Below are 26403 nucleotides of genomic sequence, written 5' to 3' on the forward strand. Positions count from 1 at the left end.
ATCTCGAACGCCACCAACCTTTTCTTATCCTTCATCATAAGTGTCCACGTTTCCGCACCGTAAAGCGCTACACTACGGACCAGGATCTTCCCTTGAATTTTCTCTAAAATTTTACGTAACGATCCTCTCATAAGCTCCTTCCTGTTCACGAAGGCCTCCTTTGCTAACGCAATTCTCTCTCTTATGCCCATGCTGTTGCATGAGTCTTCATCTTGTGTTGCCTAAACAGTTGAATTGCTCTACCTTCTCAAGATTTGCCCAGCTACCCATCTTGAATCTCAAATTCCTTGCTCGCGATGCTTTCCAAAAACCGCCTAAATTTGGGCTTCGTTTGCTTAATCCTCATTCATGCCTCATTCCTCGCAACGCTCGTCCAAAGCATCCTCTGGAACCTGCAGCCCTTTCCCTGAATGGCTAATTAACGACTGATCATCCGTGAACCTCACTGATTTAAACATCTTTTCCCCCACTCTAATTCCCGCTTCCAGCGCGTAATAAATGGTAAGTTACGTACATCTTATTTGTGGCCAAACTCGAGTTCAGCATTCACTACGTTCTTAAGAATGGGTTACAGTTTTATGTTAGATATAGTTAGAAGATTAGTTAGTAGTCTAAGTGCCCTCAATCCAGAAATATATCCGTAAACAAATGTTAAAGCACACGATTCTGCCCTTGTTATAATTTAACACACTAAAACCTACAAGGAAACAGAATGGCATTGTATATATTATTTCAACTGTCCTTCACACTAAAGTATTCTCTTTCCCTGAAGATTCGTCCTCTCTATCTAGGTCTTTCGTAGGAATTGGGCATAATTAGATTCTAACCTCGTTACATAATGGATAACCTCGTTTATAATGGATAAATATTAATGGAATAACCTTTGCATCTGTTGTCTATCATCGACTGTATCTATCATTATTCTGAAGAAAGAATTAATGTATCACCAAAATATTTCACTTCATTTAAAAATACATAAAGAGCAACTTACCTAAAAATATCTTCGCAATCACAAGCAGAAAGTTTCCTGGCCGGAAATGGGTTAATAAGGTGGTGGGTTGCTCCTAGATCATGGTTACTACGCAACCGCCTTCTGCTCTGTTTGTATTCGGCGAGGAAAGACGAGGTGGTGAGCTCTAGCGGCGGGATGTAGAAGTTCGGGGATGGAGGGGGACGAGGGCGTTAGTTCGTCATTTCGCGCGCGGCGGCGGCGGCAAAACTCAACTGAGGCAGAGTGTGCGTTCCTCAGAAATCTTCAATCTCCCGCCTCTCTCAAGATCCCCGGGAAAATTGCTAGCGGGAGGGAAGGCCTGCCTCATCCCCAGGGAGGGGGAGGGTGTGGAGGGGTTGAGGCATCAAACCTTCCCACCCCTCAAGCCTAAATGGCCGCACGGAAGCAAGAGAATGAGTCCCCACTGAGAGATACATACGACGGAACGTGCCCAGGTTCAAAGCTATGCGCTGAAGGCGGTGTGACGGTGTTTTCATATCGAAAATTTAATGTGAATCTTACGAAAGATACTAATATGACATTACGATACATACAGTTCACTTAAATTTCAGCTCCAGTAGGAATGTGGATAGGTTCAAAGATAGGAGCCCGGAAGACGCGTCGATGTTTTCATATAGAAATTTTTTTTGTAAATCAAATAATAATATAAAATAATATTATTTTTAAATATACATGCAGTTTAGATAAAGTTCATTATTAGTAAAAAAAAAGATGAATAGTTTCAAAGCGAAGCCCTGGCGACGCGTCGATGTTTTCGTATCGAAAATTTAAATATCCATGAAGTATTCATGAACACAAGATTAATGATTAAATGTTCAGTGTCGATACGTTGCTCTCCGTTGAAATAATATATTACACTAGTTTTGCCAAAGTTTCGGTGTATAAAAACTACTTTCTCAAGGAAAATAATTACTATTTGCGATGAGAATCAATTACAAGACCATAAATAACTCATAAATATAAACGTTATTGATAACCAAAATTCCATCGTGAATATTTATAATATGAATAATATAACATTTTACGTAAATTCCAGCGCAAGTAGTTCGTGAACAGATTTGCTGCGTAACGTCCAAGCATATTAAACCGGTCGATAATTTCACATCGAATGTTTATATGTAAAGTATTTTATAGTGAAAATAATTTGAACACAAGATGAATAATGTATTTTACTCATAAATATTTCTAGTGAAAATTAAAATAAATCCAGAAGTAGGCCTCAAAATCGTACCATGTCACAAGACTTTATTCACCTACGCACAATTTTTAACGTATATAGCTCTATTCATTAATGTACTGCAAATCTTGGTATAAAATACAAATTTAGAAAAATACTGGATTTCTACTCAATTATTTCAATTAATAAATTCATCGAGCATAGCGAGTGGATGAATGCGCTTTGAATGTTTCGTTTGGAAACGTGAACAGTTTATGAAACAAACAAAAAATAATTCATTCACCTTGATGACGATGAGTGATTGATGAGAGACGATGACGAAACCTTGGTGATATTTAACGATTTGAACCGGTGGAGGTCCAGATAAAATTCACGAAAATACTTTGAATGCTTTGCAATGAATTTTAAAAGCTTTTTTACCTCGTCAAATATTTTTCTTTGCTGTAGCCTAGGGAAGGGTGAGATATTTCTGGTGTTTATTTCAAGATTGAATATTGAAAAAAGGATCGTATACATTTCAAATCACAGCCGATCTTTCGTATAACTGGCACTTATGACTGAGGAGCCAAAGGTCAATCTTACCTTCCTAATGCTTGCAAGAGCGATCAATTTAAAAATGCAGAACGAGCCCATCGTAACTGCGCGGCGTTGGCAAAATTAGCAATTAGAATAATGCCGTGCAGATCATCAATGACAGAGAAGGTACCTGGCCCTAAGGGATACCGTGTGGCACGCATACCCTTTCCACGTGGAATTCGACTGGGAGTCATCTTGTGACCTCCGTTACGGCCGCTACGTGCGGGTCCCTTTTGACTCATACGTCGCCGCCAGAGCCATCTCTCGGTGCCCCATTTAATTGCCCCGTTTGACGGAATCGTCCCGGCCAATTACAGGGGGTGTAGGGAAAGTCATCCCCCTTCCCCTCTAGACTTTCCTCAATCCTTCCAATACAGAGACACATTCGTTCCTTCGCACGTCAGCTGTGATCGGCAGGGAAGCGGAACACCTCCGAGTGATTATCTTAACACGGAGCCGATTATGCAAAACCAGGAATGCCGAGACGAGGACCTTAATCTGCAGGTCGATTAGCGAAATCCCCATCCAGATGCTATGAGCGACAGCCAGATTACTGTATCAGGGGGGAAAAATTAAATTGCGGTTTGAATTTCAGTCGAATAAAAATTACGAAATTTTGGTTCCAAAGTAATTTAGTTACCCATAGCGGAATCATGAATCAATTTATCGTGAAGTTACGCACTTCATCGTGGAGAAGAAAGTAAAAAAAAGACGTTCTTTAAAAGTTTAAAGCTAATGCAAGGAATCAGTTGACAGAAATAGAGTGATTAGAAATAGAACGGGATTAAGTTAAAAGTTACTCGCGGATGACAACGAAAATATTTATTATAATTTTTATAATTTATTTTATGGGAAAGATATTTCCTCCAGTGATTTAGCGTAAGTTTATGCACCTAAGACATTGTTGGATAGCGCAATTTTCTGTTTATATGATTTGGCTACAACCCATCGGGGGGCTTATTGGCGGAAACATCGGAAATGATTCTTTATAAGATTAGCCCATGCTTTCAACGAAATGTGTAATCTTAATAAGCCGCTCGTGAAGGATTGAAGTACCTATATAATATAAGTTCTCTATATATTTTCCGGGTTAGCCGCGTCTTTTTGAATAGAATAGACTAATTGTGCGAAAATTCCACAGAGAAAAAAATCATTCGCCTTGACCGGGATTCGAACCCGGATCCCTCGATTTCCGGAAACTCGACTCGGCCGGAAATCGAGGGATCCGGGTTCGAATCCCGGTCAAGGCGAATGATTTTTTCTCTGTGGAATTTTCGCACAAGTGGGCATTGCGGGTGACTTCCGTAAAGTTATCACCGTGGCCAGTCCCGGTATACTTAAATTAGAATAGACTAAGACTAGAATTTTGAATAGAATTTCTTTTTCTATTAAATAAAACGGGTATATATATTATTATTATTATTATCGTCGGAGAATACATGTACACCAAAGGACCAGTGCACTGACCAGGATTGAATTGGTGACTGAAACTCCAGAGAACCAGAGGTTAGCCCTGAGTTTGGAGGTAGTATTGTTACAATTCATAGCGATAACCGCAATACTGATGGAGTTTATGCAGGTCACTGGCAAATGAGAGGATCTACAGAGGAGAATAATTCTCAAAGGATGCAATAATGTGTTACTGCCGAAAAAAAATTGAAGTTTCGTGTAATATAGTAACTATAGAACCAGCCCAGCGAAAAAATCAATGCTTAACTGAGTTTAGTTTCAATAGATACGCAATCATCCGTCACCCCAACACAAGAACTACGCTTCAAGAATTCAGGTACCGCGGAGTTTTATGAATTATCAATCATGTATGTAAACAAAAAAACACCAACTGACTCTCGTTAAAAATGAATGAACGTCGGAAAAAATAACTCGGAACGTGTAGCGCGTGGGGTACCACGTGCAGGGGAATTCCATTATTCACGCCGGTTGCACAATAACTGTCAATGCATGTGGATCAAGAGAATTAAAAATGCATATGTTATCGGTGTTTATGCGTTCGAAATGGCAGACATATTTCCGTGCGTTGACGGAAGAATGCCATCCTCAAATCTTACACCATTCATTCCGCGCGTGAACAACAGTAATGGAGGTAAAACCTCAGAACATGAAGCAGTGGCATGTTTAGATTAATCGTTATTTATTTCGATTATTGTTATATCGTTATATATTTAGATTAATATTTTTTGCATCGCAAGAAACATCGTTTTGGTGTTTAATTACAATGGGGAACAGCTATTTTGTTTTTTTATATGAGACTCGTTTTTGACTAACTTTTGGCTTCTGAATAAGAAAATTACCTCAGTTTTTGTCTATCCCGTCACTTTTTTTAAGTTACAGGATACCTTCTTTTTTGTCTCCTACGTAGTAAAAAATGTGCAACTGAAGGAATGTAATGGGAAATCTTACCTGATATGCTGTCCATACAGGAAATTTGTAGGTTATCTATCAAATGGTATGGTTTTGTAATCAGCATGCCTATTTTAGCATGTAGCAGGTCAAAAATTGAAGTCAGCAGAACATGTGTACAAAATTGTTCGCAAGTTATTTCTCCCAACCAGCCCATTGCTAATCTGTCCATGGGCCGCTGTGGAGTAAGCTTCGGGAGGGAAAGAATTCATTTCGGGCGACCATCATCACATTTCAACTTATGAATGAGGGGGCATTGCTAAGGTGAGAGAATAAGGCGATGAGGAAGAGAAAGGTCATTTTCCGAGGCGCCTCACGGTGTGCAAATATTATCGAAGTCCCATGAATGGATACTCAAAACATTTCGACCCCTGAAGCAGTTCTAGAGCCAAGAGGTTATCACTCATTTGATAATCGCATATCTGGAGCCATTATTGGGGGCTGTCTATATATTTTTAACTATTTTTCTTTAACTAACTTAGGCTAACTATTTTTCTTCTTTTAGCCTTCCTCCCCGTAAGCTGAATTAAACACGGTGATTTCAATCTTTCGAAAACCACGGGGAAATCAGATGGAAATCAGATTTATATAATATATATCAGATATATATCATATTTAGTATTCCCGTGATTCACGATTTCTGTTTGCTCAATATCAACTTATTGTTTTACCTTTTATTTACTTTTCATGTTATAAAATGAATGTATAGAGATTCTAGCTTTCAATGATAGAGATTAACATCAATATGGAACCAAGTGTTCCACAATACTTCCTTGTATAAAAGTTTCGCTAAATGTTGCCGTATATGCGTAAAATAAAATACGGCCCTCATTTAGCTAACATAATGCCATAAAGGACTGGCTGGTCTCTCCCGTCTCATAAGTTTTCCAACTCCTTCCCCCAGAGTAAATCGCTGGGAACCGACTATGTTTTTTTTTTAATATCATCACTTGTTAAGTCTTCTTTCTTGCGCAAGATTGCTATGCTATGTGTGGATCATATTTTTGCGCAAATATGATAAAGAGCCGCATAGGCTTTGGCACACGAATATCACAAAAGAAGACATCCAATCGGCCTCCAAATATGTTGTTCTGCGCATTCAATTTTGTTTACTTAAGTCACTACTCGCCGCCGCTGACGGGGGAAGCGGTCTTACCTGCATGGAGCAATTAGGCATAATAATGACTATTAACCGAAATGACTGAAAACCATTGTTTATGTGGTTCTTGAAATCCATAATTTTTCAACGCTATTCCTCGCGATTTTATGCATTTATTAAATACTTATTTTTAAATCCCTATCTTTAGTCATTTCTATGTGTTATCACACAGAGCAGTGCTACATATATTTGTGAAACTGATATTGTTTTATGTTTTGAAAGAATAATTCTTCAACCGTGTTTCGACTTTGTCAATAGTTTTTCATTACATATTGTTAATCTTTATTCATTTACATTATATTTAGAGCTATTTTCTGGCAAATAATCAGGAATCTATAAACAGTATTCACATAAATAAATTCTAGGATTTGAATACATATTTGGGTGAATTTAGATTTTGGAAAAAACCAATGGGTGTAAAAGGCATAAAAAAGCTCCTGCTGTCGAGCCATTGGCTGCACAAGAACTAATGGGTGTAATGAAGAGTAGAAAACTTTGTTGTTCCACATAAATAATTTAAAGTAGGACATAGGATTCGACGAGACACGTCATCATCTTGATTGGTATTTTTTTCTTAAGGTGAATATTGTTTTATACTAATTTCATGACTAGTAATTGCTATTACTCGCGATTTCAAATATTATGTAGTAAATATTGAGAATGAATGGAATGAATTTGAACTCAGCGTCGCTCTGCGGACATTTTTGAAAGCCGATTTTAGTGCACCCTAAGTGGTAGCAACAATTAAGCTCCTATGCGACGGAGTGGGACCTTCTCATTGTAGTCCTCTTGCTTTGGCTCCACGATCGTTTTCTTACTTTTTTTATCTCTGCTCCTCCGTTCTGTTCCTCTGCCTCCTCGTTATCTTCATCTCCTCCTTCTATCTATTCTTCCTCAGCCCCTCGGGGAAATGTAGATTGCGCTCAGGTGATACGGGAGTTGGCCGCGAGATGGCAGGAGCGTCGTCGGATTCCGGACACGTGTGAGCGATAAGGCATGAATGTTGCAAAAGTGGAGTTTTTGGGGGGGGGGGGTGGAGCGGGGGTCAGGGGTTCTATATACTGTAAGGGTTAGAAGGGGAGATGGGGTCATCCCCTCTTTGCAAGGCCCTGATGTCTTGGGTGCTGTATGTGGGTATGGCTCCCTGGAGGAAGTATATAGGTACATACATTGCAGAGAGTACATACGTGGTGCCAGAAATGTCTCGGCTCTCTGTGATAAACGGAGAGTAATCTTCGAGACGCCGGATCGACCTACTGGTGACTTTATCTGTAACGGATCCCACCTAGAGAACTGGAAAAAAATCACCTCTTTCCAAGACGGAAGCTGGCGAGATTCACTTGTGTCGAACTAATTTCTTATCTCCCGACTACGGCTGTAATCTGGGGGCTTCGACTAATACGACGTTTCGAGAGTGTACTTCCTACCTGCTATATATTAGCCATTCTCGAGCTCAGCGCGCGGTGCACTAATTTCTCATCTGCGAATTTGTCAGAATTCTCAGCCGCCCAAGCTAAATTAAGGCCGGCTTATTGAAAAGAATTAACAATAAAGTTACCGTACGGAGAAATTACGGGCTTAGAATGCCTGAACGATTGAGAATAGAATATCTTTAAGAGCGACACGGAGAACATAATATTAGAGCCCCTCTACATTTCCAGGTCCGACAGAAGCGATAAATTAAGAGAGAGATTTTCCGAAGGGAAAGGAATGGGAATTCGTTTTTCCCCCGAACCATATAGGGTTTTAAAAATTCTTTTCGTAATTTTCTCTTGAGAATTTTTTTTTCTATATGTAAACGGCTAATTTCCTAACACCCCCTTCCACACGCCTTATTAGGCGGTTTGCGGGGTACTATGCAGATGTAGATGAATTACCGTGAAATTTCAGTACTATTTCGTCAGTTTCAAGATTCAAAGAAAAATTAGCGTGAAAATTAGCTTGGGATTTGGTCTTGAGGAATTGGTGTATTGCATTCGAAGGATTTTCCATACAGTTAAAAATGAGTCTCACGAGACTTTTTTAAGTGCGATTGGAATGCATTATTTTAATTGGGCTCTGGATAGTGTGTTCCTGAAAAAAATATCATTAAATCTACGGTAGTTTGAATGTAGGTCAAGTATCTTAAATAGTTCGAAAGCTTAGTTGTTTTAAGTAGTTTGGATATTTGTTCAATTCGTGCAATCGTGAGAAATATGGGCTTATAGCTTTAAAAGACTCTTCCATCCATGATACACGATGTGCGAGCATGATTTTTTTCAATTTACCCTTAATTAGGTTATATTTGAATGTGTTTCACAGTATGTCACATCACAATGTGACTTGGCATTGGAGAAGACTCGCCGCCGACTGTCGCGACATCATCGTTCGAATGGAATATTAACAGATTGACGTCCGTCGCTAAGAATGGCTTCGTGCTGTCAGCCCCTCACATCAATTCTAATCATTCATCGCTTAGAGTGCTGCTTTCGTCCTCATATTCTGACCTTCGACCTCTGTCCACTTCGCAGATGCTGTATTCCTTTTGCTTGCTGTGTGCGCCAAGGATCAAGGGAAATTATTAAGGCAGGTAAATCAATGTCATGTTACTATCGATAGAGTTTGGAATATGAATAGACCAGTATTTTCCGTTTCTCGATCTATCATCTTCTTCTCGAGCTACTCGCGGCGAAAAATCACAACCATTTCCATAACCATTAACCATTTCGCACGTAAGTTGTTGACGTCATCAACTGTTGCCGGGCTGATCACAACTTCTCAGCAACTTTGTGCGAGGGCCTCGCCGAGTTCCGTTCAAATTTACTCTTTCACGAACGATTGCCTATTTTTCCCGCAATTTTTCAAGCACTTTTCTCCAAACGAGTCAAATTACACATTCAGCCGCTCAATTAGCTCGGTGATATTCCGGATTCTTTTAATGAATGGATACTTCGTGTTGTCTGACTGTGTATAAAAAGAATAAAAGTATGAGGGAACAGGTGGGATTGTTGTCTCATTCAGCGCAAAATTTGGAATACATTGACCTGCCGTGTCACATATTCTATGTCCTCGCTAACACATTTTTATCGCACGCGATTCTCTCCAACCAATGCTAGTAGCAGTTCAGGAATTAACCAGCACGCTTTGTGGCAAACTGGAGAATCCTTTGTTTTAACCCTTAGAGTGCATATCTCTCGCGAAAAGTGCCAGGAGCGCTATCGCGGTCCTCATGCAATGTCACTCTTAGATGCTGACAATTAACTAATCATACATACAAGAATTGCCATGAGAAAAAATTCCCCTGGACCGGGAATCGAATCACGGACCTTTGGCTTTCCGGGCCAATGCGCAGAGCACTACGCTATCCAGGTTCCTTAATTCCCATGGCAATTATACAATTATACATGGCAATTTTTTTTTCTGATGGCAATTCTTGTATATTTCACCGCCGTTCACGCGGCAGGGTTTGAAATATTACACAACTAATCATACATTTGTCAATATTCATTTTATTTTAACATTGACTATTTTCTTTAAATTATAAAAATTAACTCATATTACAAAAAATTCGTCAAATAATATAATGAAAAGGTGTAACCACATATAATAAAGATTTCCTTAAGTTTTTGAACATTTACCTTTACTTGTTTTTGAGACCTAATTTTTTCCCTAACCTACTGCAAAATAATAAAAAATGCCTCTGCACTTTTAGCACCTAGAAGATCGGTTGGTACTCAAAGGGTTTGCATTCGTGAATACTTTTGGTGATGATTCTTGCGGAGGATTTTGGCTACTCCCTCGCCAGGTCGACGGAAGTGGATGGCGAAAAAAAAACCGCAGTCCGAGTGAAAAAGAATGCAAGGCCGCAGCGGCGAATGTGAAATTTCCAATTCGCTTCTCTTCCTGATTCGTCCACATTCGAGTTCCACGTCACGCTAGCCCCGCGGGACCCCGGACTCGGTCCATCCGTAGTGGTAGATACGCTCGCTGAAGCCTCTCCTCTTCTCGTCTATCTAGAGATGTCCCTTGATATTCTCAACCACGGCTCCCATCCTAGGTCAAAGGGCGCGAGGCCCAAGGTCTTATCCCCCAGGGACAGTGGACGAAGATAGGGTCGAAATTGCTCGGGGGTCAAATGGCCAAGGGTTCAGACCGTATCCGATAGGCCCTGGCGTTGTCTCCTTAATCAACAGGAGGCACACTGTATGCCCTGCAAACTACTCAAGGGTCATGCACAGCATTTAAAGTTAGGGTAGTGCCTATTGAGAAAACGGGACCAGTATTTGTGCCGAAGGGGCTCGTTCAACATATTTTAAAATAATCGTTTAGTGCGAAAGAGGTAGAAAAATAAAAATAAATACTTTAATTTTTCTGTCTTTATTTCGCTACCTACTTCTCGAGCTATTAGCGGCAAAATATCGACGGGCTTACCTCTTTCGCTGAGAAGTTAACGGGCGTCGCCGCCATACGGGACATGGGGGACGCGTCCCCCCCAATATTTAAAATTTTCCGGGGGAGGACCCCCAGACTCCTCATTTATCCCCCCCCCCCCAAAGTGTTGATGCTGACGACGCCAATGGAGAAGTTAACCCGGTAACGCCTGAATTAAAAAGTTTCTGCGATTTTTGTGGTGATCATGTATCTAATTATCATTGAAATTCGGAGTCATTAGGTGCAAAATTTATTCTCTTACCACTAATAATAGTTACGCCTTATGGTACCGCTATAAGTGGTAACTGTGCTACCACCAAAATGTTTTGCACCATTACATCCCAAATATTAGACTCACACCAAATAACCATACTTTATATGAGATATACATGTTATAACAATCGTAATTTCATAATATAACCTTTGTATTAACAGTACTTAAGGCGTAAGTAAAGAAAATCGAAATGCTTGGTATAAAAATTCCGTTTTTTCAGGCTAGTTGATAATTCACAAATTTCGAACGGCTCTAAATGCGTTAATTACGGCTTTAAATGGCAAACCTTTCGGAAAAATGTTATTAAAAATATTCATATCAATTGAAAACTCTCAAAAACCCTAATACATTACGATAAATGACAAAAAAGTTACGTTTAGCACTGCACTACCAGCCGGTACCATTTGGTACCGCTAGGCGTTAACGGGTTAATGACGTCACTGACAGCGATCGCGTTGGTGTGTTGACTAGAGTGTTGGCTTCCCACCACGTGGCCTCGGGTTCAAATCCCGGCGGTGGTGGCAGAGAATTTTCAGAGACTGCCCGATCTGAATGTTGAATGCTGTGTGGCGGACATTTCAAGTGCAACACTACGTCCGTCGGATGGGACGTTAAGCCGTGGTCCCCTCGGCGCCTTTCGTTGAGAGCAGGCTAATGCCGACGCCGGGTTTCTCTCCACCCTTCCTTCCATACCCTTCCCTCATGGCGCTAATGACCTCAGCTGTCGGTCGCGTCCTCCTAATACCAGACCATACGTCACTGAATCTTTGCGAGCAGCTCATCTCCTCTCCGCTGCTTCTCAGCCTTTCGCATCCATATGACGTGGTTCGTTGTCATTTAAACTCTAGTGAGCGATACTTTCCGTCAAGGTTACGCCCTCTAGAATGATTTAATGAAGGGAGAACTTAATGATGTCACCAAATCATGAAAACTGGGCTAAAACTTTCGTTTTTCATTATTTTACAGTTATGAGTAAATGCCTGAATGAGGACTTATTTTTCGTCTCAACATACCTTTCCCATCCATGTACCCTATAATATTCTTCAACCGTGATTTCGGATCTGAGTGCATTGCAGTCTGTATAAAACACCTTAGTGCATACCATTTAATGACTTAAGTATCTAAGGGTTGCAATGGCAAACGGGAAAGTAAGCTCGTACGACCAAAGCCCTCACGAACCGATGCGGCTGTCAATGAACTGTAAAACAACACGAATCCGTCAGAGCTATGTTTTGCTGTTGGGCTTGCGTGGCATTTATGGGTAAAATTAGCGATTTGTGCAAAATAGGGTAGTTTCCTTCATCAAAGAAAACGAAAGGAATTGATGGCGATTCGTTACCCACCATTAGTGTATTCATGACATAAAAATTATTTGGTTTTAGAAATCCCAGTTTAGACGAATGGCAATGGCCAATTTAATCTCGTTTGAAAAAGGTCAGATTGGCGCCCATGCGATGCCACTCCACGTGACGTCACAGGGACCTAGTTTCTACACGAGTAGATAGCAGTTTTACATCGTTTGAGATTATCAATGCATGCATTAGGCACAGAGCTCAGGGAAACATCTCTTAATAATCACCTATTAAAACTGCCTATGGTCGGAAAGTTTCCTTCGTTTGATAAGGTATTAATTCTTATTTAAGCCAATCGCTACCCGCTACCAGGGTACTCTGCTACCTGCTAGCAGTCTGCATCGCAGTGAAGCACATACCCTCGCCCAAGGTCACCTCACAGGGCGGAGCGGGAACCAGAATGACGTCACACGGGCTTTTCCCAGCATCCGTACTTAGCCCGCCGCGTTTTCGCGCACTTGAAATTTTTCACTTTTCATTTAATCTGCTTGCAATTCAAAGGAAGTTTAAAAGTTCAAGTCGAAAATCTTGGACGCTCGCGCGCACACCAGGTTAGAAAAAGTGTCATAAATTAATTTGGCCATTAATTTGCAATCGATCGAACTCCGCGCAAATTCTCACGCTAATTTCATCGGGTTCCGTGCTATTTAATTTTCTACGGGCGACGCCATTGAGGTATCGTCACCGGAATCTCACTTGTTAATTGTTCCTTGAGTATAATTAATAGCTAATTTGTTCTAGTTAACGAACTGAATGTCGCATAGTGAACGAATTTTTTTGTTAAATAGATATGCCCCGACTATTCGTTCGCCTTGAAGGTGGGTCATCCGTTGCCGTGGACCGAGTGGCCATCTCAAAAGCCGATCCAGAAGGGCCTGTATGCCCTATGTATGAATATATGTGTATGTACTCATTTCTGTTCCGTCGTCGGAATGCGCGGCGGATTAAACTCGACTGACCTGCATTTGCACCGACGTCGCAATCGCCGAGGGACGTTTGTTTACTCTCGCTTGCTCATCGTTTCCGGATCGATCTCCATGGCAACGTGGAAGCAGGAAGCTCCAGGTAGATACTACACACACGGTTGTAGTACGTATCCTCATCCACAGAAGCCATTATTATCGCAGCAGCGGACAAATCCCTTCTTTTGTCTCCTGCTACGGAAAGAGAAAATTTCTTGTCGACGGATATTCCCGGGTGCGCGACTAGACTCGGTGCTGATATATCTTCTGGCGTCGGGGAAGCTGCTTGTGCCGTATCGGCCATCGGCCCTTTCAAAGTTTGCACTACAAACCCTCGCAGTAAAAGGATGTGGTCTCTTTGGATCCCCAGATTTAGACATGAATCTTTGGGAGAATCGATTAGGGTTTGATTATTTCTCCGTTGTTTGCTAAATAAAACCGCGGCACCCAGGTTTGGTAATAACACTCACGAAAAAAGAACACGATACAATATACTTATATTATTTCTACTGTATAGATTCCTTTTTCTCAATTTATACGCAACCGAACTCTACAAATGAGGTACAAAAATGCACATAATTTATCAGAGAGCATGCGACGTCATATCTTACTTCCTAAATATTGCTATTGTTTCCTAAAATTGGTTTAAAAAAATGGCCCTTGATATTTCTCTCAGGGGATGAGGCGATCCGCCATCATGACGTCACGCACTTGCTCCATGGTGCAGAGCAAACCTTTATTTCAGGATATTTAATTGATGCCAATTTAGTTTCAGATACATATTATTATATTTTTTGCGGACCTGTATTGAAAAGAGCGGGGGAAGCCCGCTGGGAGCGGGCGCATCACGCTCGTATACTTATAAACTTTGGATATTCCATAGCATCATTCCCAGATTTAAGCAATAAAATTAGGAGGGACTTAAATCGTGTCTATGAGGAAGATGACTGTTAGAATTGTTTAGTATATTGTGAAATTTGGTCCACAAAGACATTAGCGAATTACTTTAACAAAATGTCGACAGATATATTAAATTAACCTCGTCGTGCCTCTAAACCAGAAATAATTGTGGCATTATGCATCAGCAATGTAGTGATAGTTGCTCAATACTTATGTAGAAGCAATGGTAGTTTAAGTATAGAATTGGAGGAACATCATAGACTAGAAAATTATTTAAAGTGTATCTTCGTCTCCCTGTATGTCCGGGGGGATTCATACCTTTCACTGATGAAAAATAATTAAATCAATTATCAATATTTTGAATTACTGGTTGTAAAGTTATTTTAATGGCTATAACCATTGAATTGCGTGGTGGTTGACAACACGTGTACTGCTCTGATTTTTAATCTTGCTCTGTCGTGATGCTTTTGATTTTGTCACTCATATTTTCCTCTCTGTCTTTCGCAGGTCTTGAGCGGGACATCCATTGTGGTCGGATTTTAAGGAAGGGCGAGGTAAGTGTATCAATCAACCGTTCCCTATCTAAGTGAAGGCTAGTTTCTTAACCCTGTGACTCGATTAATATTTACATTTAATTAAAAAGGCAACGCGAGTGAAGTTCGATGGCAGTTTATTCATCAACCTATAACGCTCCGTAAATAGAAGGCAAAGTGAACGATTAAAAGCATTTCATAGCCAAAACTTATGCACACTTGTTACTGCTCTTCGACATAATCGCCTCTACGATTAAAAAATTTGTCGTGCCTGTGACAAGCTACACAATACCCTTTTTATTTAATGTTGCCGATAATAACTTTCAATAAGTTTTACCGCCATGCGGAACCGCATCGACCGTTTGCAAACACTGTTTTACTAGCTATTTTTTCATCTCGGGTAAAAGATTGTAGTCATTCGACACTAGGTCGGGATTCCGGGGCAGATGATCGAAAATGTCACACTGAAAGCACTCGAGGAGCTGTTGGGTTTCATCAGCACTGTGAGAACGGCCGTTGTCATGGATCATAACAATAGGGTAGTTTCCTTATCAATGCATGCATGAGGCACAGAGCTCAGGGAAACATCTCTTAATAATCACCTATTAAAATTGCTTATGTTCGGAAAGTTTCCCTCGTTTGATAAGGTATTAATAATCCTTATTTAAGTCAAGCGCTTTCGCATGCCTAAATCGCATGGGCGCCATTATGGCCTTTTTCAAATGAGGATAAAATTGACCATTGCCATTCGTCTAAACTGGGATTTCTAAAACCAAATAATTTGCATGTCATGAATACACTAATGTTGGGTAACGAATCGCCATCAATGCCTTTCGTTTTCTTTGATGAAGGAAACTACCCTATTACTTAGTGTAGTATTAATATTAATCCAGATGTCTGCTCTTCTTTCTGCAGAATGTCCTGAGTGGTGATGGCGGCCCTGAAGATGCTCCCCGTCGTCCTGTCCCTGCTGCAGCTGGCCTCTCCCTCGCAAGCCTTCTGCCCCAGCGGATGCGCCTGCGACGACCAGACCCTGGTCGCCTCCTGCGTCGAGGCCAACCTCGACGTGGTCCCCATCACCCTCAACCCCTCCATACGACGACTCGTCCTCAAGCACAACAAGGTGCGAGCCGTGGACGCCGCCTTCCACTTCTACGGCGAGCTGGCCCACGCCGACCTCTCCTACAACCACCTCGTCTCGGTGCCGGCCGGGTCGTTCGAGGCGCAGCGGCAGCTGGCCAGGCTGCTCCTGGACCACAACCGCATCTCCGCTCTGCACAACCGGACCTTCGCCGGCCTCCGCTCCCTCTCCGTGCTGGGCCTCAGGGGTAACTTCCTGGAGGAGGTCCCCGCGGGGCCCTTCGCGGCCCTGCCCAAGCTGCAAGAGCTGGACTTGGGCGGCAACCGCATCTCCCGACTGGCGCCCAACGCGTTCGTGGGGCTGCCGGCCCTGAGGATACTCCAGCTGGACGACAACCAGCTATCTTCCGTGCCCTCTCCGGCCCTCGCGCCGCTGCCGGCCCTGGCGGAGCTCCACCTGGGTCTGAACGCGTTGGGACCCGCCCTTCCCGACGATGCCTTCTCGGCACTCGGTCGCCTCTCGGCCCTGGACATTTCAGGGGCGGAGCTGACGTCGCTGGGAGAGAATTCGTTCCGCGGTCTGAACCAGGCCTTGAGACGCCTCTCCCTGGCCGACAACAGGCTGAGCTCAGTGCCGACCGGTCCTTTGTCCCTCCTGGGAAGACTTGAAGAGCTCTCTTTGGGTCAGAATGATTTCCAGGAGATAGGATCGAAGGCCTTGAAAGGTCTGACGAACCTCAGGGTGCTGGATTTGTCTGGTTCGAGGGAGCTCACGGTTGTGGCGCCAGATGCCTTCTCCGAAAACCTCAACTTGGAAGCAATAGCCATGAACGCAAACAGGAGACTCACGGAACTGGGTGAGGGTGTTTTTGTCGGCTTGCCGAGGCTCAGGAGGTTGTCCCTGCGGGGAAACTCTTTGCGGGAGGTGCCTAGGACTCTGGCTGCATGGGGAGCGCTGCGCTCTGTGGATGTGTCTGAGAACCCGTTGGAGTGTGGTTGTGGGGTGCGGTGGCTGAGGGACATGTTGGCGCGGCACCCAGAGGCAGGCAGCTTGGGTGTGGATGAGGCGTCAGAGGATGTTGTGGGTGGCATTGGTGGGGAAGCGCTGTGTGATGCACCATCGACGGTGAGGGGCCGGGCCCTGAGGGCCTTGTCCGATGAAGAAATGGGTTGTGCTGTAGCATGGGACTCCACGCAAAAGCAGGTGAGATTCGTCATAGGGAGTTATCTACAATACCATTCAGTGCCACAGCGAGGGGGGGGTTTTGGGGGATAAACCCCCCACCAGAGAATTTTTTAAATTTATTCTATTTCAATTAATTGGATTAATATTACTTATAGAAAAGTGTAAATATTAATAAAATATCCCTCAGAAGGCCGTAAAACTCACCATTTTGAACCATTTATCTGAAAAAGTTTCTAGGGGAGGTACTCTTCACCTCTCGCTTACCCTGGTGGGTATTCCACACCCTCAGACGCCCCAGTGTTTTGCACCTGAAACCCCCCCAGTCTTAATTCCTAGCTGTGCCCCTGATACCATTAATGTCATGGTAATATTTTACCCTCTTTCTTCCCATTGTCATTAGTGGATGATGGGGATACCTTTCCAAATATGTGTTATTTGCGTAAATATGTTAATTAAAGCCCATGTGTTTTGACGGTCATTTTACATGATAACTGAATATATAATTAAACATTATAAAATGCTACACATTAAATTATTACACTAGCAAAGGATGTTAATGAGTTAAAATGAACAATAACACGAAAGTACAATGTGGTCAAAATAATGAGAGAATAAAATGCAAAGGAAAAACCAGAACAATTTGCAATTTTCTGCAGGTTTCTCACATTAATATATCAAATTACCAATAACCATCATGAATCAAATTTACAATAATATGTAAACAAAATAACATATAAAAAATATTACATAGGTAAAGTATGGCAATAAGCAAGGTTATACAAACATTATCAAGTTACCAACAAAACTCTTAAGCAAAACATAATTTTAGAAGAATATGAAGAAAATCAGAGATTTGAGTTATTCATGAAATGTTTATATGCATAGTAGAGGTGGAATCAGAATAATAAAGCAGCTACTATTTTACTAACCATTTCTTGCAAAAGGTTATGGCTAAGTCAAGTTAATCTGTGCTTGATTATGTTGGAATTTTTTACAACAAAATGTAAAATCCATAATTATTTTTATTTAAGACTAATGATTAAGATTATTATGTTGTGTGTTATTTATGTACTATTTAAGGCTTTTTATGATGTCTAGTTAAACTTTTACAAACTTCGAATGGAGGAGTAACTAAGCGTCTCCACGCTGGGCCTCTAGTTTTACTAAATTACATTAATTTTTAAAATTAAAAAAAAATTAAAATTAATGTGATTCATAACTACTCTCCCTTACTGTAGCTTTCAAATTTTCTCATTATTCAAGGATTGGTGGAACCTAAGTGTGGTTGAACATCAAAATTTGTCTGGACACAACAGCTGGGTGACTAAGCCACCATGGCGTGCTTTTGATGGCTTGCTCTACCCTCTTTTTTTGTGTGATAGACATTGTTGAAAAGAGAGAGAAAATGTGGAACTAATTAATGGATTCAGTGCTGTTTTGATGTAAGGCTAGGGTTGCCTTGCCAGTAAATTACTGTCTTTTTAAACCAGTCACCTATTTTGTTTTATGCCTACATTGAGTGACCATCACCACCAATGACCCAAATATTCACCATATTTAGCCACCAAATATTTTCATTCTCCTTCCTGTTCAAATATGGTGAAATTAAAAAATAATATTCTTTACCCTGATAATGGCACTATTTGCAAAAACGATAGTCACTATTTAAGGCTATTTTTTTATGATGTCTAGTTAAAATTTTACTAACTTCGAATGCTGCAGTAACTAAGCACCTCCATGCTAGGCCTCTAGTTTAACTAAACGTAATTCAGAACTACTTTCCTTTACTGTAGCTTTAAAATTTTCTCAATTTAAGGGTACAGCATAATCATGTTGCAGTTGACCGTAACAAGACATTTTTTTTTATTAAAAAGAAGAAGAAAATGGAATGCTGAGGAAGTTAGTCCCTTCACTGAGGGTATCTTTGCCCCTCACTTCACATTGTGCATTCCTCCTCCTTCCTCGCACCAGCCCCCATAATCAGGAATGGGCAAGTTCCCTTTCTTGAGGATTTTACTGAATTTATCCTTCCTAAATCTTTATTTGAATTATTACAATGCTTATGATTTACAATTTTTATACAGTGTATATTCTTGCACTGTTATTGCTTGCTTAAATTTACATGGTTCATTATAATTCGGTTTATGGTACAAGCCTACAATTCAAATATTCATACCCTCCAGATACATATACATGCATAATTGAAAACATTTAAAATATCAAATTTCATTTGTGTATGTGTAATAAAACAAGCCCAAAAGAGCTTCATTCCTTTGGATGTGAAGAATTTCCACCATATCAAGCATCATGTGCTTGTGTCTATTGCAGGCCGTGATTGGGGCAATTTGTGCCGTGGTCCTGGTGTTGATCATCACGCTAGTCGTCCTCCTGTACCGCTACAGGAGACGGGTGCAAGACGCCCTCAAAGACTACCGCTGGAACAACCGTGCCATATCGCGCAAGGAGCACGAGTACCAGAAGACTTTTGGAGACGAGGACTATGTGATAAGGGCCCCTCAGCAACACCACAACAATCACATCCTGCCGCCCAATCACCTGCACGGACTGGGGGCCCCCATCGCTCCACCCCCCCACTTGTCGGGGGGGACGGCGTTCCGCCCCTCCGGCATGGTCCCCCCTCCTCCAGCCCTCAAGCCCATCCCCGTGACGGAACTCTAGTGGCGGCAAGGGGCGGGGGCCCGCAGGGGCCGTGGAAGGGCCCCCCGCCCCACTGGCAGAAGCAGTGTTCGTCCAATGGTTGGGACCGTCTGTGGCGTCATTGAGCAAGGTACCTAGAGACAATGGACTAGCTAAGTCAAGCTTTTGTCGTTCTTTCAAAAAAAGAGGCACGGCCTTAAATTTTTTTCATGGGCCTAACGATCTCTCCTTCTTCTTCTTCTGGTACGTTTTTCATCAGAGTAAATGAAAAAGAAAGTGTTTTTTTCATGGTACGTGTTGACTTCACGGGACAAATCGTAAGCTGCCTTGATGCAATCCTTGTTGTTTCAAAGAAATGATGGCACCTATGGGAGGCAACACCAGTGATCAAAGACGTTCATTTGGGAGACATTTTCCATTTTCCAGTTATATTTTCCTGAGAAACGCTCAAATATTTCAAGCAGAAGTCGATGAAGCTCGTGTAAAATTGAGAATTTCGAATTTATGAAGGTATCTAGTGCAATAAGAAGTCCGAGTCTGAATTTAACAATTTGATGTTATAAAGGTTTCAAATGCGTCATATATGTGTTTGCATAGAGGGTAAATGCTTAGCAATGCATCAAAACTAAGGGCAATATATGTAAATTAATTTCTCATTCCCCAGGATATAGTCATTAGTTGTTTACGTGTTATTCTGATTTGATGAAAGTGATTGTAGCTGCTTATACAGTAGATTATAATTTCATGTGTTAATCTGATTTCTTGAAGCATATACTATTCACTGGGATAGTGATACAGTTTCTTATTTAAATAGTTTCACTGTTTAGTAATTTCTTTTGAAGGGAGCCCATTAAGTCACTCCGAGTGACATATCCAGTATTACAGGGTTATTTTTTCTTCACATGATCTTTTTAATTGAAGTTTTTTTTCAATTAGAATTGATCCAAAAGTCAGTTAATTAATGTTTCAATAGGTAATTGCATATGGTTTTTAGTTATTACGCCCAATTTTATTTTCACTTTTAATTCTCAGAATCTTAAATGAAGCATCTTTTACGGATTACATCCTGGAAATTTTTATTTCCAGTATAAGTTATTCTTTTGGCAGAAGCACAGAGCCAGTTTACTGTCATGCATATATTAGGGCTTCAGTTTTTTGGCGCAAAATTTAATAATCATTTGTTTACCACCATTTGTAGTGTCAAATTAATTATGCTCATCCTTGAAAAGGCATCCTTGGTTTTTGCCTTTGTTTAATCATTTTTGAGCCTTATAGGATGCTATTCCCATTTTTTTAAACATTTAAGATGTGGAGAATGCATTATTTTCAGCCTTAAATCCCAAAACACTGTTGTTTTGCTATGATTTTTTCTGCAGTTGCCCATAGTCTGACAGTCATTAGTTTATCTTTTAGCTTGTGTGTACAGTTGTAAAAAATGGATTTAGAATAACTGAATATAATTGGACTGATTTTATATATTTATTGTCTTTTACAAGTATTTTTCTAAGTCGTATGGATGTGTACATATAGGTCATGTATTGACATTAATATGTCCCTGGCATATTGGACATAGCTGACAAAATATATATAATTAATTTGCTGGGATTTTGTATAATGAAAAATCTTTGTTCAGCAGTGTACATCTAAATATTATCAAGTGAAAGATTCTAAAGACGTATGAAATGAATGGATAAATGATTGAAGTGTTTTTTTCATTCTAAATATATTTTGTCCTGAATCTGCGGTAATTACAGCATTATAAGTTTGTAGGCTAATGTGTATTTTTATACACGTTCACAATGCTAACATGCAAAGGTTGATTGTCTGCTTATGAATCTTCAGAGTGAAGTAATGGTCATTAACCTTAGTTGTGCGCTTTTAATGCTGTTGTGTTAGGGGAGTGCAAGAAAGTCTAGTGATAAAAATCTATTATTTGAAGCAAAGTGAAGCATACGTTCCTCAAATATATATCAAATAACATCATGGGCTCAGCTGAAACCTAAAAACGTTGATATGGTTGGCCATATTTGAAAGCAAGAGAGTTCCACATGCACAGAGGTGTTTAGTTTATCAACTTTCTGCTGGAAACGTACAGTGCCGAGGTTCTAGACTGAGTGCTGAAAAAGTTCAGGGTCATTGATACAATTTGAATTGCACAATATTAGAGACTGTGAAGGTAGGTAGTGCTCCATGGGAATTAAGTGAGCGAATGGAAATATCAACCAACGATTCATCGTATGAGTTATTATTGTTAATGCAAGAGTTTTTAGCAATGATTGGCTGAAATGGATTCTGTGATTGTCAGCCTAGTTAACTTGAAGAGTGTTGCCGAAGATTTTTCTACGATACAAGTGGCCCAAAGAAAGTATGTTGGATGTGTCTTGAAAAACTCTTCTTTTCATTGAGGAAGCTTGTGTGAATGGGAATCGTCATTCATTGAAACTCAACTTCTGAAGGTGTGCAGTCTTTCAATGATAATAGGATGTTAGAATGAGTTTTTTAATTCTTTGTGATTTTCTGCCTGGCAATTCTGCCAAAACTGTATGTTATTTCATATACCTGACTCCTCCTGCATAAATCAAAGAATGATTGTGATGTCTGTGACAGTCTGTCATTTGTAATCAATTTTCTCTTCCATAATGTGCTGGTGCCTCTTTGTGAAGGTTTGCATTTCTTTACAGAGTTAAAAATTTATTTACCTCTGCCAAAAGTTCTTTAAATTAGATACAAATGCATACAATTGTGGTTAGAATGCTAATTGAGTGAAATATTATTTTGACGGCATTTTAAGGCTGAATTGGCAACTTTAAATTGGAATTTATTTCTGTTTGTGAGTTTACAGATACAAGAATCACATTCATTTCAGTTTTGGTGCAAGTTACTCGTACTCAAACATTGCCTTCACTACAGTTTTAGGCTAAACACCTGGGTAAAAAATATGGAGGTGTTTTCTTCTATACATTTGCCTTAAATACAAAGCAATACCCCCTTTAATATTTCCCTATGGATAACATAGCTTTTTCTATTACCAAGAAGTGTGTATATTTAATTGTATCTATGCATTTCATGCATCAGTGATCATTAATGATGTTGTTTGGGTGAATCAATTTCTAAAGGCTTCAATCAGGCTGACTGGAGTACAGTCGTAATGATTTCCTTCTTCATTATGTCTCCATCAATATCATGAAATCTAAAATAAAACCAAAATATTTAACATAATGTTCACTCCGAGGTAATATATGTACATACATTGTTTTAATTTGTACATACATAATGTTATTAAAATCCAGTGAAGAATTCAATAAAAACCTTGGAAAAGTGCTTCTTCTTTGCTTTCTTTGAAAGTGTTGTAATCCTCAAGCATTTCTGTGACAATTGGTGATGAAACGTGGTTGTGATTTGGCAGCTTTTCAACCCAGGAAATTTGTGTTACCAATACTGGTCAGTTTTAAGGCATGTTAATCTAAGAATTAGTGGTTACCTAGGGTGATTTTTTATTAAATTGTTGATTTGAATATACAGTACACTCCCGATAATCCGGGCTAATGATGAGACGGCACGAATAATTGGAAAACACGGATAACCCAAACTTTCACGTAAATGTCTTGAAATGTTCATAATTTACGTAAAACAAACAAAATTTTATTAATAATGCCGTTATTCTGTTATTTTAGAGTGCTTCCCGGACTCATTGAAAGCTTTCATTGCCAGTTCATGATCTTTTTAGCGGCAATTACGTGGTTGTACTCGTATTATTAATGCTTTATGTAGGTCCTGGTTTCGAAAACCACACATCCGTGGCTGTGTGATCACGGATACAGAAAAGTGGTTTGCATGAATGCTTCAAAACCACTGCTCGACGTCCTCTCAGGCACCACGCCATGCCACGGTCGCCTCTCGCACAAGTTGCCCGGGTTGTAGCTGCTGCGCGACGTGTATCCGTGATCACGGAGTGCGGTCGCGCAGCAGTTGCGAAGCTTGTAAAACAGGAACAAGTTGCTCCCGTGAATGCAGCCAGCACGCGATCGCTTCCATTTTACAAAAGGGATTCTAACAGAAATAATAAGCCTGGTTTATCCCAGCATTAATGCAGTAATTCCGATGATTTTGTGTGCGATTTTATTTTTTTATAAAGATCGCGATCAAATTGAGTGACAGTTAAAATCATGCACGGATAATCCGCAACCCAGATAAACCGCAGCTGGATTATCAGGGGTCTGCTGCTTTCCCAAGAGAAGAAATCTTATGTAGTGATCCATATTCGAATCTGAGACCCTGAATGTATGTTGAGTGCTTGAACCCAATCAATGCCAAGCCCGCCCTTTGATGAGGGTGATTGTCTGTATAGACTATTAAGGGAACTTTTGCAAATGAGTTGGCTCGATGGCCTCTTTGGATATTCAATAGCTCTCATACTTCATTCATTTTGCAATGACAATAGGGTAGTTTCCTTCATCAAAAAAAATGAAATGCATTGATTGCGATTCGTTTCCCACCGTTAGTGCATTCATAGTATAGAAATTATTTGGTTTTAGAAATACCGGTTTAGATTAATGACAATGGTCAATTTTAACCTCATTTCAAAAAGGCCAGATGCCCATGCGATTCCACTCTGCATGAAAATCACAGGGACCTAGTTTCTATATGAGTAGATAGGAGTTTTACATCGTCTGAGATTACCAATGCATCCATGAGGCACAGAGCTCAGGGAAACATGTCTTAAGAATCACGTATTAAAAATGCCTAAGGTCGGAAAGTTTCCTTCGTTTGATAGGGTATTAATAATCCTTATTGAAGCCAATCGCTACCAGCTAGCAGGGTACTCTACTACCTGCTAGCATCCTTCGCCGTATCAGCGCTCAAAGCCTCGCCTCAAGGTCACCTCACTTGCGGCAGCGGTAACCAAAATGACGTCACACAGAGTTTTCCCAGCATTCATACTTAGCCGTCGCATTTTCGCGCCCTTGAAAATTTTCACTTTTTATTTAATCGAGAAAAATAGATATCCTCATTTAAAAATCTAAAAGGGTGAAATACGTACTTAAGGAGTAATAATTTTTCGATTTAGTCAAATAAAAAAATAATAGGAAACCACCCTATTCCTCAGTGAACGTGCTAACCAACTAAGCAATTGATGAATTTTCCTCTCCTGAGGGTATTTATTGGTTTGTTCATCTCGCAAGGAGACCGTATAAATGTATGACCATGTGAATGAACGCCATAGTGTGCCGTGTAACCATCCAACATGTACAAATGCACACACAGAAAACGGAACCTGTTCTATTTTGTTCATGCATTCGTACACGTTCAGTTCTGGTCCACAAATATCGTTTATGCAAACGGACATTAACTTGTGCATTTCAATGTATTGTGTAAACAGGCCTTCAGGCCTGAAATCATGATTCATTTTTTTTTAAATAGTCATAAGGGAGGGAAAGATTAGTGTAAAAATTCAATCTTCTCAAATTAGTCAATTTCCATAATTTTGATGGTGAAAAAATGTAATCATTGGCACCTACTTATTTTCCTGATGTGGTTATGCTATTGGCATTTTGGCTCATTTACTCGTAGAGAGAGAGGAGAACTCTATGGAGGAGGGAATGTACACAACTACACACCTCACTTGCCTCTCATGCTGCATGCTGTGAGGAGTAGTGCAAAACCACTCTACATGAATTTATGATCCCATCAGCTAGTCTTCAAAAGGCCATAATTTTTTCTCTGCAAATAAGAGTGGAATAAGGAGGAGGTGATGGATCAAGGAACTGAAAAATATGGGTCTTCTTTAATTTTTTAAATCTCCATTGCAATTGAAAACAAAATTGGTGGGAAAGGCCCAAAGGATTTACATTCTAAGTTTTTCATTTTTCATTCAAGTTACTAAAGTACGTAATTCAATAAGCATTAACATAGATCTGAGATAACCATATCTTTGGGTTGGGCAAAAAAAGCACATCTTCCACTCTGATGAAGGTGTGTTATGTTCCACCCCTATATGAAGTTGAGTCTTTGTTTGCAAAGTACAAAAACGGCAAGGCTTTATAAATGTTTACACTTAAAAAAATCTGTGCAGCAGGCAAAAATTGGTACATTTTCAAATTTTGTACTTGGGGTGTCATCTTCTTTACTTAATTCTTAACTGTAAACTTCAATTTTATCGTTCAGTGACCTTCTTAAATGTTTGTAAAAAAAGCTTTCGATTACTCCTGGGAAGATATATCCATGTCTAATAATAATTATGTATTATTGGTAACAATACTAATGGACAGCCTACAGACCTGGTTGCCAGTGATTGCTGGGGATTATTTCAGCTTCTAGGTAGCATCACTGATCAATAATCCATTGTAAACAACTTTCCAGGTAATATTTAGGATGTTTCTCATCTTCCATTGCTTATGGTCATACTAAATCTGATAAGAATATGCTATGGGTGTTGTAGCGTGGGATGAATGTCAGCAAGGTTTATTGATCTTCCCATGAGGAATACTAAGGTTCTCATTACTGAGAAATTCACAAAAAAGTTATTCCTGTTTAAAGAAGAGATGTTTTTACTAAAGTGTGATAATACGGATTTCAATGATTTTAAAAATAGATTACATGTGTAAAAATTTTAATGTGTGGGCAAGATAACAATTGTAATCATTAATTAACTTTGACTATAGTTGGCAAACTTAATTTTTGATCAAATTTTTTATTACATACATAT

The 26403-nt window shown here is 40.2% G+C and overlaps 1 protein-coding gene across 7 annotated transcripts in view; it reads left to right on the forward strand.

The window, feature by feature from the left end:
* Window positions 1–23018, forward strand: part of LOC124168443 (leucine-rich repeat and immunoglobulin-like domain containing-NOGO receptor-interacting protein 4) — a 939647-nt gene extending 916629 nt beyond the window's left edge. For all 7 annotated transcript variants that reach the window (XM_046546685.1, XM_046546684.1, XM_046546683.1 and 4 more), the window contains 3 exons: window positions 14748–14794; window positions 15689–17057; window positions 19368–23018. In XM_046546685.1, coding sequence (XP_046402641.1) covers window positions 15705–17057; window positions 19368–19718 — 1704 coding nt within the window. In that variant the 5' untranslated portion in view covers window positions 14748–14794; window positions 15689–15704 and the 3' untranslated portion in view covers window positions 19719–23018. The remainder of the gene's footprint in view (window positions 1–14747; window positions 14795–15688; window positions 17058–19367) is intronic.
* Window positions 23019–26403: the final 3385 nt, after the last annotated feature.

This window comes from Ischnura elegans, chromosome 11 (genome assembly GCF_921293095.1).
Source record: "Ischnura elegans chromosome 11, ioIscEleg1.1, whole genome shotgun sequence".
Lineage (NCBI taxonomy): Eukaryota > Metazoa > Arthropoda > Insecta > Odonata > Coenagrionidae > Ischnura > Ischnura elegans.